The 13275-nt window shown below is 39.4% G+C and overlaps 1 protein-coding gene and 1 long non-coding RNA gene across 9 annotated transcripts in view; both read left to right on the top strand.

Annotated features, from left to right (window-relative positions):
- Positions 1–6433, top strand: part of ASB3 (ankyrin repeat and SOCS box containing 3) — a 92279-nt gene extending 85846 nt beyond the window's left edge. For all 7 annotated transcript variants that reach the window (XM_040993738.1, XM_040993740.1, XM_040993742.1 and 4 more), the window contains one exon: positions 5937–6433. In XM_040993738.1, the coding sequence (XP_040849672.1) occupies positions 5937–6142 (206 nt within the window). In that variant the 3' untranslated portion in view covers positions 6143–6433. The remainder of the gene's footprint in view (positions 1–5936) is intronic.
- A 489-nt stretch (positions 6434–6922) lies between these two features.
- Positions 6923–13275, top strand: part of LOC121165186 — a 62700-nt gene continuing 56347 nt past the window's right edge. For both annotated transcript variants that reach the window (XR_005885203.1, XR_005885202.1), the window contains exons 1-2: positions 6923–8529; positions 10031–10111. This is a non-coding gene — a long non-coding RNA (uncharacterized LOC121165186). The remainder of the gene's footprint in view (positions 8530–10030; positions 10112–13275) is intronic.

Here is a 13275-nt window from a genome sequence, read left to right as displayed (position 1 = left end):
GACTGTCCAGAAGTAGATTAACTGTGAGCCATTCTTGAGAGCTTTGTTTTTGCCCAAGCTTCTCTGTGTTTCAGATGATGAAAGGAGGCTCCATAGAGGGTTGAGTTTCCAGAGAGTGGTTCTTTGACATTCCAGAAAGGGAAAATGTATTAGTCTCCAAGGTCCGAGATTGGACAGGCCCATGAATTCTGCCTCTGGTGAGAATAAGAGCAATCACGTGGCAAGATAAGAAGCTAAGGAGTGGGAAAGGAAAATTTTTTTGTACTTTCCTGATGACCTAATCTGAACAGAACTCCAGGAGACAGCATTCCTCCTTGCTCCTCCTATCAGTAAATCAGCCTTTCCAATAAAAATAAATAAATCTTTTTTAAAAAGTGACCTAGAAGTATACCATGGTTTTATTACTCATGAGATATGGTTAGTGCCTTAATTCAAGAGCACAGAGATTTATTGCACAAATTAAAATCCAGTTTTAAAGGGTTTCCATAAAAGTATGTTTTACTTACTATTCCTGCAGTCTTTTCCTTATAATTAATTCAAGGCATGACTTGATCTTCTCTCAGCCTAGTAGCAACACATCTGGAAATAATATGCATCATTAAAACTTTCATAGGAATTTTGCATGCTTTGAAATATTGCATATATGGTTGTAAAATTCCTTTAGCTTTCACTGGCGTATTAAACTAAAATGACATTGACAGGTATGGGTATGGTATTATCCATGTCAATAGTCTGTAGATGAAAAACTCCCTCCATTTAGTTGTGAACAGTTATTTTTAAATTTTTAAAATTTTTATTTTTTAAAAGATTTATTTATTTTTATCAGAAAGGCAGATTTACAGAGAAAAAGATCTTTCATCAGCTAATTCACTACCCAAGTGCCCACAATGGCCGGAGCTGAGCTGATCCAAAGCCAGGAGCCAGGAACTTCCTCTGGGTTTCCCATATGGTTGCAGGGTCCCAAGGCTTTGGGCTGTCCTCAACTGCTTTTCCAGACCACAATCAGAGAGATGGATGGGAAGTGGAGTAGCTGGGAAACCAACCAGCGCCCATATGGGATCCCTGTCTATTCAAGGGAAAGATTTAGCTACTAAGCTATCATCCTGGGCCCTATTTCTTTTCTTTTCTTTTCTTTTCTTTTCTTTTCTTTTCTTTTCTTTTCTTTTCTTTTCTTTTCTTTTCTTTTCTTTTCTTTCTTTCTTCTATTTTTTTTTTTGAAATTGCTTTATTTTGACACAATTTACATAGTTGATTAGGACACAAAGAGGCAAGGGCTACAGGAAAGTGGGTAAGACCATAGTTTCCACATTATTGCTCTTTTTTTTTTCTGTATCTTGGATAAAGGGGAGATAAAAGGAGAAGCCCCTCACAGCCTCCCACCCATCCCAGGTCCCCCATGCTCCGAGGGTCCTGCTCAAGTGGTTTTGATAATTCAGCGGTTCTGAATTGCTGCCAATCTCGCCATTCCAAACACGATGAAATCTCTCTAGAATCCACTGGCTGACATAGTTCACCTTAGAGTCTCCATTTGCCTAGATTTTCACTGTCAACACATAGCTGGAGTAGATGATCAGTTTGTTCTGTCCTCCATCCTCTGTTGTGGTACCACGTGTCCTCTGCAGGTTCTGATGCACTGCCATATCCTCCATGTGCACCTGGCTATGCTGTCCACTGCTCCGTCTGAGCCTCTGAGGAGGCTCAGCTTTGACATTTGCACTCCATGGCCAGACCATGGAACCTGCACTTCTCTTCATGGTTGGGGTTCTGAGATCAGCAGTTCAGTTGGAGAGACCTCTGAAGAAACTTTGTCTTAGGTGATCCCAGACCTGATTCTTGTGTGTGCTTGCCAGTACAAGATCTGGCACAGTCTGTTGCCCCGATCCACTGGTGGTTGCAATTGCTGGGTCAGTTCTATTTCCAGCCCTGTCTTTCACTGGAACCAGTGGGTGTTGCAGTCCAGCCTGATTCTGCCCAGCACACTCGACCCTCACAGAAACCATTGGGAGCTGCAGCCTAGTCGGAGTGACCCGCAGTAACCTGCAGTGGATGTTGCTGCCCAGCCCACCCCACACCCTGTTTTAGGGTGCACATTTGGGTGCTGCTGTCTTGACCAGCTCAGACAGTTGTCAGTTCTTTTACCCGTGAGTGATGACAGGTTCCATGGTCACACCTAGCTCAGCCCATCACCACCGCAACTTGTGAGCTAACCAGTGGGACTAGTATTTCCACAGGGTTTGGCCTGAGCCTCATTTATTTCCTTCCTTTTTTTCTTTCTTTTCTTTTCTTTCTTTGTTTTTCTCTCTCTTTCTTGCTCTCCTTTATTTCTTTTCTTTTTTAAGATTTATTTTATATTTTTATTGGAAAAGCAGATATACAGAGAGAAGGAGACACAGCGAGAAAGATCCTCCGTCTGCTGGTTCAGTCTCCAGGTGGCCACAACACAGAGCTCAGCCAATTTGAAACAAGGAGTCTGGAACCTCTTCTGGGTCTCCCACACAAGCATAGGATCCCAAGGCCCTGGGGCATCCTCAACTGCTTTCCCAGGCCACAAGCAGGGAATTGGATAGAAGTGGGGCAGCTGGGACAGGAACTGATACCCATATGGGATCCCATTGAATTGAAGGCAAGGATCCAGTCACTAGGCCATTGCACCAGACCCACAGTTCTTATATTGTTCATTAGGCCAGTGATCTGTTGTGATCCTTGGAGGAAAACTGGAGTAGAGTGATTCAAGTGGAGCTAGAATCTGACATACTGTTATCCACCCTTTTAAATTATTTTTGGATAGCAAAATCTTCTGAAGCTTAGAAGAGTTACAGTGGTTTGAAAAATGTAATAGAAATATTTTTGGCTTTTCACAATTAAAGAACCCTAGACTTGAATCAAGATAGTTCCAGTCTAGTTAATAGTAGCTGTGTATAGAGTCACGGTGGATCTTAAGAATCCTATACAAATGTGTGTGGGAACCAGTTTAGCTTGATGGCAAATAGTTAAGTTTCCACACTCATGGCAGCACAATCAAATCCTTCATTAAGCCTTACACTTAGGACTGTAGTATTGTCATATATGGTGGAAAGGTTTGTTAGCACTGCAGGAGGTTTTGTGATGGCCAAAGAAGTCTTCCCAGTCAGCCTGAGGTGTTGTGAACCATCTGTTAAATCAGAGAGGCTGGAGCAACAGTAGTCTTTCATCCCTAGTGGGCAGCTCTCCTGCATGGAGCACGACCATTATTTATCTTTCTTCTGGGTATATCACAAGTATCCACACTGCCAATATTGGGCAGAATGAAGATATCCAATGTATCAGATATATCAGATACTTATTAAACTCTACCTCAATAGCAGTAGAAATTTTCTTAACCAGCTTTCGTGCCATCCCTACTCAGGATTAGCTAGCATTGACATTTCCTCTCCTAGTCATATATGGCTGTGCCCAGGGTATGCTTGTGTTTTTGCATCTGAGAGACTACTGTCTGGAGTGCAGACATTACATTTATCTCTACCAGCTGAATTGTGTACCTGGCAAGAATTAGTTGTGTTTATTTATGAAACTTTATGATATTTGGCAAGTTATTGCAATTATTTCATTCCAAGTTGCATAAGCCAATGAATTATGGCTGTGAGAAGAGAATCACTGTTTCTATTAAGGCAAAGTTAAATGCTTTCAAAATTTTTTTAGGCACTGGTGCTGTGGCATGGTAGGTTAAACCTCCACCCGCAGGGCTAGCATTTCTTATGGGCACCAGTTCAAGTCCTTGCGACTCTGCTTTTGAATCAGCTCCCTGCTGATGTTCTTGATAAAGTAGTGAAATATGGCCCATGTCCTGGGGACTCTACAGCCACATTGGAGACCTGGAGGAAACTCCAAGCTCCTGATTTCATTCCAGTCCAGGTCCAGCTATTGAGGTCATTTGAGTGAACCAGCAGATGGAAAATCTCTTCCTCTGCCTGTCCTGTGTAAATCTGCCTTTCAAATAAAAATAAGTAAATCTTGTTAAAAAAGATTTTATACAGTGTTCATCTGACATAGAGGTTGGATTAGATGTAAGACAACTGAAAGATATGAAAATAGTTATAAAAATGTGGAAGGATTGTGTACTCACATTGTTTCATGTGTGTTTTACCTGAAAGCAAAGCTACAAATCACAGGGCACTATGCAGGTAATTCATGTATACGTTTTAAATTAGAATGTTTAAAAATATATCTAGTTTGGTCATCCTCTTTAAGGTGACTTTCCATGAACTGGCCAATTATTGCTCTTGGTCTTTACTAGTATTTGAACATTTTAAAAAAGATTTAGTTATCTGAAAGGCAGATTTTACAGAGAGAGGACAGACACAAACAGATCTTTCATCTGCTGGTTCACTCTCCAAATGGCTGCCACAGCCAGAAGTGAGCTGGGAGCCAGGAGCTGCTTCTGATTCTCCCATGTGGATGCAGGAGCCCAAGGACTTAGACCAAACTCTACTGTATTCTCAGCTCATTATCGAAGAGCTGGATTGGAAGTGAAGCTGCCAGACATGAAGGGCAGCATTTCAGGAGGATTAGCACGTTGTGACATGACACCAACCCCAGTTGAACATCTTTATACTTAACAACAGAAGGTAGTTAGCCCCTCCATCCCCTGTTGGACAGCCAGGGTTCGTGTGTGCCTTTGATTCTATCCAGTTTCCTACTAATGGGCACGTGGCAGGCAGTAGCTGATAGCTCAAGAACTGGGTCCATAACACCAAGATCAGAGATAGGAATGAAGTACAGAACTCCTCTCTTGGGCCTGGTACAACCGTGGTCATTGTAGGTTTTGGGGGAGTGACCCAGTGGATGGGAGATCTCTCTTTCTCTCTGTTTCTCTGCCTTTCATGTAGATTGATAGATAACTTTTCCTTATTTAGCATTTTAAAATAATAATTTGAGGAGTTTCTTACAGTCTGAATGAACTAAAATAAACTAATACACTAAAGTTGAAAATATTGTGGAGTTAGTTTGTCTGAAGACCAATGGGGTGTTAGTAGGTAGTGAACCCTAGATTTGAAGTCAGACTAGCTGGTCTGGAATTAGTTGTGCTCTTGCTAGAACTTGTCTTTGGTCCCGGTCTGATCCCAATCTCAGACAAATTTATAAAAGATATCTTTTACTAACAAAAGGATGTAGGTTTGTTTCACATAAAAGTACTGCTTTAGGACTCTCCAGTTTTTATCTTGGAAAATGAAATGGTTCTCACATGCCTCTTACTTGTGGGTTATTCTTTAATCTGTAGTGGCTTCAGCAAACATTTAGGCAACACAGTATTGGGTCTGATGGATCTGGGCTTGAATCTGCCATTTACTAGCTTAGTGGCATCTAGAAACCTGCTTTACCTGCCTAAACTTCTTTCCTCTAAAACAGCACCATAGGGTCCGTGAAGATGAAAAGAGAATATGTGTGAAGTGCATTGGCATGGAAGGCACTCAGTAAATGTTCCTTTTTTTGTGCCAGTTTAAAAAATTCATTTTATGTCACAAACAAAAAGAATTTGTAAGCCTCCCAGCCCTTCACTTGAGAGACTTGGTTCAGAAGGTTTACAGTGAGACAGCCTGGAAGGGATTTAGCATTTGTTGCTCTGAACTTTCAACATTTCTAAAGGTAATTCATTCACTTCTCAAGTGCCATTGTTATTGTCAGGTTTGTAGAATGTGAATGTTTAGTTTTTGTGGTACTGGGTACTATACTAACTCTGAGTGTGTGGCTGACAACGGATGGGAACTGAATCGGCTGAAGGCTGTAGGAAGTGTCATCTGGCCTAAGAAGTCTTATTTCAAAGTAAGTCTAAAGAAACACCTAATTCTCTTACACGCAGAGATGGGAGCAGGGGAAGGGGATGGTGTTTACTTTCATGTCTTGTTAAACTTTTCTGTTAAAAAATGTTTTACCTTGCTACTTTTTCTTTGTTTCTTCAGTTTCTGTCCCATCCTTGACCCATCTTTGCCGTTTGGAAATTCGGTCCGGCCTAAAACCTGAAGACCTGCAGTCTGACAGTTGTATCTGTCAGTTGCCGCTTCCCAGGAGCCTACGTAATTACTTGCTGTATTCAGATGTTCTGAGGATGAATGAGATTCCAGAGTTCACAGCTGTTCAAGATGGAGAAAACAGTGAGACAGCTTAATGTAGCTCATTTCCTGCTCTGAAGAATACCGACGCGAAGGAACCATGAGTACAAACTTCATGATTTTACAGTCACAGATGATAATTTCTGTGAGGTTTGCTCAGTTTGAGGGGAGGAGTGTGGAGTTTAAAGCAACTGTTTACAGTAGGGCTTCCCTACCCCTTCTCAAAATATTGTAAATCTCCTATATGTTATTTTAGTATAGTGTCATCACCAGTACATTTTGTGTTTTAATATTTATTTGTCTGATCATTTTCTGCTTGATTCTGCTAATAAAAGCTGCCTATAGCACTAAACAAGGCTTTGTTTCTGCCATGATTCGTATTTATCTGGTGCTAGTAGCTAAGAATGGAATATGTAAAACTTTAACTTAGAAGTGTTTATAACTGGTATTGAATTTTTTATTATTATTATTATTTTTATTGGGAGTTGAGTATGTTTTATGTTTATAAAATGGTAAATTTTCCTGTCTTGCCATTCTATTCTCATGGTTTAACTTAGTTACTCTTTTTTTAAAGCTTTATTTATTTTTATTGGAAAGTCAGATATGTAGAGAGGAGGAGAGACAGAGAGGAAGATCTTCTATCCAATGATTCACTCCCCAAGTGACCGCAACGGCTGGAGCTGAGTCGATCCGAACCCAGGATCCTGGAGCACTCTTCCAGGTCTCCCACATGGGTGCAGGGTCCCAAGGCTTTGGGCCAACCTTGACTGCTTTCCCAGATGACAAATAGGGAGCTGGCTGGGACGCAGTGCCGCCCAGGTTAGAACCGGCGCCCATATGGGATCCCGGCATGTGCAAGGTGAGGACTTTAGCTACTAGGCTACTGTGCTAGGCCCTTAATTTAGTCATTCTTTAAGAAGACCTGGTATCTATTCATTACCTTTCTCCGTGTAAACTCAGAATAGGAGGATGGGAACTTTTTAAGGAATGTAGAAAAACAAATCATATTGCTGTCCTATTACCTCATGCAGTTTTTCCATAGGCTTTGACCAAAAATTTCTCACACTTCTAATTGGCAAAGGCAAAAACAGTTCTGTTGAAAAAATTTAAGTTTTGATAGAAGTGAGCATTCTGTCACAGTTAGAGCGTTAAGCTTAATGGTGTTTATGTGCCATGGTCCTTAAAGACAGAACAGGATATATTCCTGAGGTAATGGCAAATAAGACATTCAGGCTTAGTTCTGTCCCAGAATCAGAGTGGCTTTGTTCCCATGAAGCATTAATGGCTGGGCCTATTAATATTGCAGTGCTTTTCCCTTTTAGTATGTGGGCAGATTATCAAGCAGTCCATTAAATAAAGACCTCAAAATCCTAGGTTAATGGGGCACTGCCTCATCTGTTTTTGCACTTACTTAGGAGGAAACTGAATGCTGTCTCGACTGAGCTGTGTGGGAGGTTGGACAGAGGGTTGTGAGAGTATCACCGTTGTAGGACACACCCAAAACTGGGGTCCACAGGAGGTACATTTCCTGGCCTATTGGGAACATGTGAGTTAAAGCAGGTGGAAGCGTGTCACTTGAATCCTGCTCTAAAAGGTCTTTGCTATTTGACAAAAGCAGACATGAGGGCAGACAGAGAGGCAGCAGCAAGATCACGCAGGATGGCCAACCTCTGACATCAGGAATAGTGCTATCTGCAGGGTGCAGACTGAGTTTGCATACAAGAGGGGCAGTCAGAAATTAGGTTCAGTGTGAGCCACCCAGTGGAAATTCCGATAAGTTTAATAAATTGCAAAACTGTACATGCACTATGTTGTCTTAAAATGTCATCATAAACTTCATTGTCTCAACTCTGTGTATGAAATGTCAGTTTTTTGTTTGATTTTTGCTTTGGGCCAAATGTACACAGAATGTTTATTTTTGAAAGTGAATCTTTTTTTGTGGTTTATGTTCAAATACAGAACAAAAACTCACTGTGCTGTACTTATTAAAAATCTTCGAAGCAGAAAGAGGGCACCTTGCTTAAGATTTTCTGACTTTGTGATGGTGTGAATGCAGTATGTACTCAGTAGAAACCATGGTTTGTGAACTTCCTCTGGGCTTGTGATTTGCACTGTGATCTTTACCTTTCAGGTATTGCTGGACACCGACAGGAGGCGCATCTCCTGGGAGTGTGCAGGAAAGAGCTGATGCTCTGCAGGGTATTGTGCTGCTGTGCTGGGATGTTCCATAAGTCAAATATGTCCAATGCATTTTCAGCTGAGGACATTTTCAACTACTGATGGGTTGATTGATTGTTGGTCAAGAAGCAACTGTACTTCAGAAACACTTCAAAGTCCTGATCTTTGATAAATGTGTCTTTCTTTTAGGCTTTTCTATAGTAAAATATTTGGTTTTCTGACCTAGAGCAAGAACTCTGAAAAATGCAGTCTAACAGTATGCAAGGTAAACGATTTGTAGTTACAACTTAAAAAAAAAAAAAAACTAACACAGAAGGACACAGCCATTGGCTTAATAATGGATTTCTGCCTTGTAAGTATGTTTACTGTTGGTCCTTCCTGTTGTACGATATCTTTGTCTGACTAAAACAGTTAACCCGGACAGTGATTCTTCTCATTTTCTTCCCCATTTTTACAAATAACCAACAGCTGCACATGGCCTTACTTCCAAGAGACCATTTACCCTCCTTTTGTGTCCAATGGCCACTTATAACAGTGACAGTTCTTGACTCGCAGCCTGTGTTATATATATATATATGTCATGTGACCAGTTAGTAAATTGTTGTTTCCACAGAATTTTAAATCCATTTTAAAATGGTGATATTTTTTTTTAAAGATGTTTTTATTTATTTATCATTGGAAACATATACAGAGAGGAGGAGAGACAGAGAGGAAGAATCTCCGTCCGATGACTCACTCCCCAAGCGACAGCTGGAGCTGCGCCTATCCAAAGCCAGGAGTCTGGAGCCTCCTCTGGGTCTCCCATGTGAGTGCAGGCTCGCAAGACTTTGGGCTGCCCTTGACTGCCCTCCTAGGCCATAAGCAGGGAGCTGGATGGGAAGTGGGGCTGAGAATCGGCACACATATGGCATCTCAGCATGTGCTAGAGTACCACGCCAGGCTCAATATGTATCTTGGAGTGTTGTGTGAGATAGAGTTGGAAAACATATGAATGCTTTATTGGTTATACCCTAAAGTTTTTGTTGTGATTTTATTGGGCCCTAAAAACATATTATAACCACCAATTAATGAGAATGTAAGTAACCACATTGTTTTTTTTTTTTTCTGGAGTATTGGAATAGAACTTGATGGTTCTGCCAGAGTAAAATATAGAAGGAAGTTAAAGAAATTCATCTAAAAATTTGCCTTTCGTTTTATACGCCTGTCTATTCTCAAAAGTATATTCCCTTATGGTATTCTCTGATTAGTCATAGACGTATTTATTTGAAGTGGAATTGTTAGTGTAGTTATAGGCAGCAGGTGTTAGTGCTGTTGGGGAAAGATTTTAAATGGTGGGTTAAGAGCTAGTGAAGTTGTTGGTAATGGAACCATTTAGTATTCATCATCAAATGTTTTAAATCTGACAATTTGGGGAGAAAAATGAGTAAAATTATACACTGCCTTCCAGTCTTCTGAATTCATGTTCTACTTTATATAAATTGAATGGACGCTTAGCCCTTAGGCTTCATTCAAATACTCAAAGAGGGTTTCTAAATGAAAGGAATCTGTAATACATTTCCTGGTTGCTAGGAACATATCTAATAGCACTTTGGATACTATGAATTTCCCATACTGGAGCACTTGCCTTCTCCCTCCTCCCCAGATTAAGATGGAAATGGAGCCCAAACCAAATGGAAAAATGGAGAGTTGGTATGTTAAGAAAAATTCAGTACTTCCTGGTGTTATTACTTTGGTTACTTATTTTGCTTCCTCTTTATTTTTTTGAGGCGGAACTATCTGTTTTCATCTATATTATTACTGTTGCTGTTACTAAAAGGCAAGCAGTCACTGGAGCACAGTACCTTGCAGTAAGTAAGCTAGCTTTGTTCAGTACATTTGTGTGCTTTTGTGTAGACAGAACTCGTAATGCCTAGTATTTCTTTGACATATTGGGAAAACAGTGTATAACTTCTATATGAAGTACCACATCAGCAATTCATACTGAGAGGAGGCCGGTCTTAATTATATCTTTCATGCAAACCATCTATTTTGAAATAACTCGGGCATTGATTTTAAGTACATATTTTCTGGAGTTGCTTTAGTGAATATAATTATTTAAATTTTAAATAAAGAACATCTATTATACCATAGCTGTACTATGAAACCTTAAAAAAAATCTTACATGTGAATAATAAGAATTGGACATTTGAAGTGTTTGACATTTAATAAAATGTTACTCAAGAAAATGTATTTCAAAATGTAAAAGGAAGATGGAGCTTTAATCCTGTTCAGACCTATTTTTAACCTATATGTTAGAATATTTTCTTCCTTGTTTTTTTTTTTTAATCTATAAAGGGTTTTTTTCTTTCTTTCATAGTTAAGCCACTGTTACAATTTTGAACCTTGATCCATCTTGTTTTGTTATCGTGTTAACCATGTTAATGAAGTCTGCTGCCAGTGTAGGCCCTGAGTTACCACACAGATTCTGAATTGGAGAGAATGAGGGATCTCTAGATTGATTCTTTTCTGCTGAAATGTAGTTTCTCCATTCTGTTTGTAAGGGACGAAGGGAACAGAGATGAGATCTTTGTGAGCTGCTTTAGTTATCAGGCCTTGGCACAGGATGTTTTTACAATTGCTTATCCTTTCCATTTTGTAGTTTGGATGCTGTCATATGTATTTTTTGTTTTGTTTTGTTTTTACAAAGGAATTTGAAACAACTGTGGCGGTTAAGTTTCTTGTCTGTGTTTTTCTGTCTCTTGGCTTCTTTTTCATGCATAGCACTAATAGATGAAGCAGAACAGGTGATAATTGCCATGGGCGCACTGAGACTTGTGAAGAGCATCTGTTTATGTCTCTTTTACCATCCATTGGTTAATATAAGTTTCTCCTTGCTGCTTTTCTAGGTGGATGATAAAAGTTTAGCATGAATCATTTTAAGGTTCTAATCTACACTCTTTCTAACATGATGGAAAAGGTGAAGAAGAAAGTCCATATGGTGACTAAATATGACCATGATTTGAATTGAACTATTAAAATGAAGACATAATATCTTTGATGTTGCTATGGGTTATTTGATCAAGTAATACTTGCCAAAGATATTAACTACAAGCCAGTCATTTAAGTAGATGCATTCATTCGAAATGTGGAGTCTGGATTTTGGGCTTGACACTTAACAAATTGTTGCCTTTAATTATATTAAATGACAGAATCTTCAAGCCCTTATGGTCTTCATCTGCTTTTTAAAAATTAATTAATTAATTAATTAATTTTTATTGTTATTAACATTGTATTATGTGATACAGCTTTATAGGCACTGGGGATTCCCCCCACTCCTCCCACACCCCTCCCCCCATAGTGGATTCCTCCACCTTGCTGCATAACCACAGTTGAGATTCCTTCATTGCAAGCATATACCTAGCATAAAGTCCAGCATCTTATTGTCCAGATAAGTTCAGTGGCCTCTTGGGGAGACCTTCTCTGGTCTGAAGGTAGAGCTAACAGAGTAAAGTTCCGGTCAGTTAAAATCCCCAACAAAACATCAGTATCAATATACAACGTTATGGAATTAATTGACATAGTATTGAGTAAACAATATGTTAAAAATAATGCAAGTTCAATTCTTCAAAACATCTGGGTTGAGACAGTATCAGTGAAACCAACATGCATCCCTATGTTCATCTGCTTTTAGTTATTTGATTTTACTGAGTGCACTCTTAAGTAAGCTATGTTATTTGATTGTGTGTGTTGGAATATTTGCATAGGTTTTCCCTTTTAAAATCTTTGTTGTAGAAAGTCTAAAGCAAACTGAATGCCCATGTTCCCATTCACTCAGCTTCAATATTTATAAACTCATAGCCAACCCTATTTCCTTTCCACTCTCCCTACTGACTCTCTTTCTCATAAATTCCAGGCAAAATAGTAGTAAATATTTTAGCATATATCGGTGGAAGTCAGGAACTCTCTTAAAACATAGCTGCGATGCCGTCATCAAACTTTCTAAAAAAAAATCAGTAATAATTCCTTAATATCATTAAATATCCATAATTTACACATTGTTGTCCTATAACCTTTTAAATACCTTGTTTGAATTCACATGTAAAAAGTTAAGATTTTTTTTTTAATTTTTTGACTGAAGAAGTGGGTTTGTTTCTTGTAAAATTTACCACTGCCTAGATTTTGCTAGGTGTATTTGTATACTGCCATTTAATACATTCCTTGTTTCTGCTGGTATGGGATATACATTCCTATATACTGAATTGTTTCAGGAATGTAGCAACTTGAGACAGTAATTCAAATTACCTTGAAGTTTCAACTCAAGACTATGTGGTTATGGCTCAAGATCTGTCATCAGATTGCATCTGGATTGTAAACTGGGTTGGTAGTGATGTGGATGTTTGAAACTCACACTTAGCCTTCATTTCTTGTCATACTTTTCATATAAATGTCCAAGTTGTCTCACAATATGTCAGTTGCCCTACACCAGTGCAACTGATCTTACAGCCAGACCAAGTCATATGCCACAGTGTCTATCTTCTTGAAGGTCCCTACAGCATGGTTTCACATCCTTTCTATTTGTTAAATGCAAATCACCAAATGTTATTCATTCTCAAGAAGTGAGGATTTAGGCTCTGCTTTTGGAAGGAAGCTGGATCAAGTCTATCTATTCTCTCTTTGTGAAGATTGGAATGTCCAAGATCAGTGGCAGATTCATTGTCTGGCCAGAGTCCAGCCTCTGGTTCCCAGATGGTTCTTTCTATAGCTTTGTCTGGTACAGACAGAGAAGAGAGAGAGAAGGACCTTCTGCTTCTTCTGTTTTTATCAAGAATGTAATCCCATCATGAACTCCACCCTCCTTGCCTTTCATGGGATCTGTTTTTCAATATTACACTGAGGATTGGGGGTTCAAAATATGAATCTTGCAGGGAAACAGGGAGGTGGGATGCAAACAATCAGACCAAAGGAGCCAAAGAGAAATAAAGCATGGTAGGTTCCACCATTCCAAAGGACTTCACACATGTCAAGAGTCGTG

This window comes from Ochotona curzoniae, unplaced genomic scaffold, assembly GCF_017591425.1.
Source record: "Ochotona curzoniae isolate NIBS_2020 unplaced genomic scaffold, NIBS_Ocur_1.0 contig_883, whole genome shotgun sequence".
Lineage (NCBI taxonomy): Eukaryota > Metazoa > Chordata > Mammalia > Lagomorpha > Ochotonidae > Ochotona > Ochotona curzoniae.
This window is presented reverse-complemented; position numbering and strand designations above follow the sequence as displayed.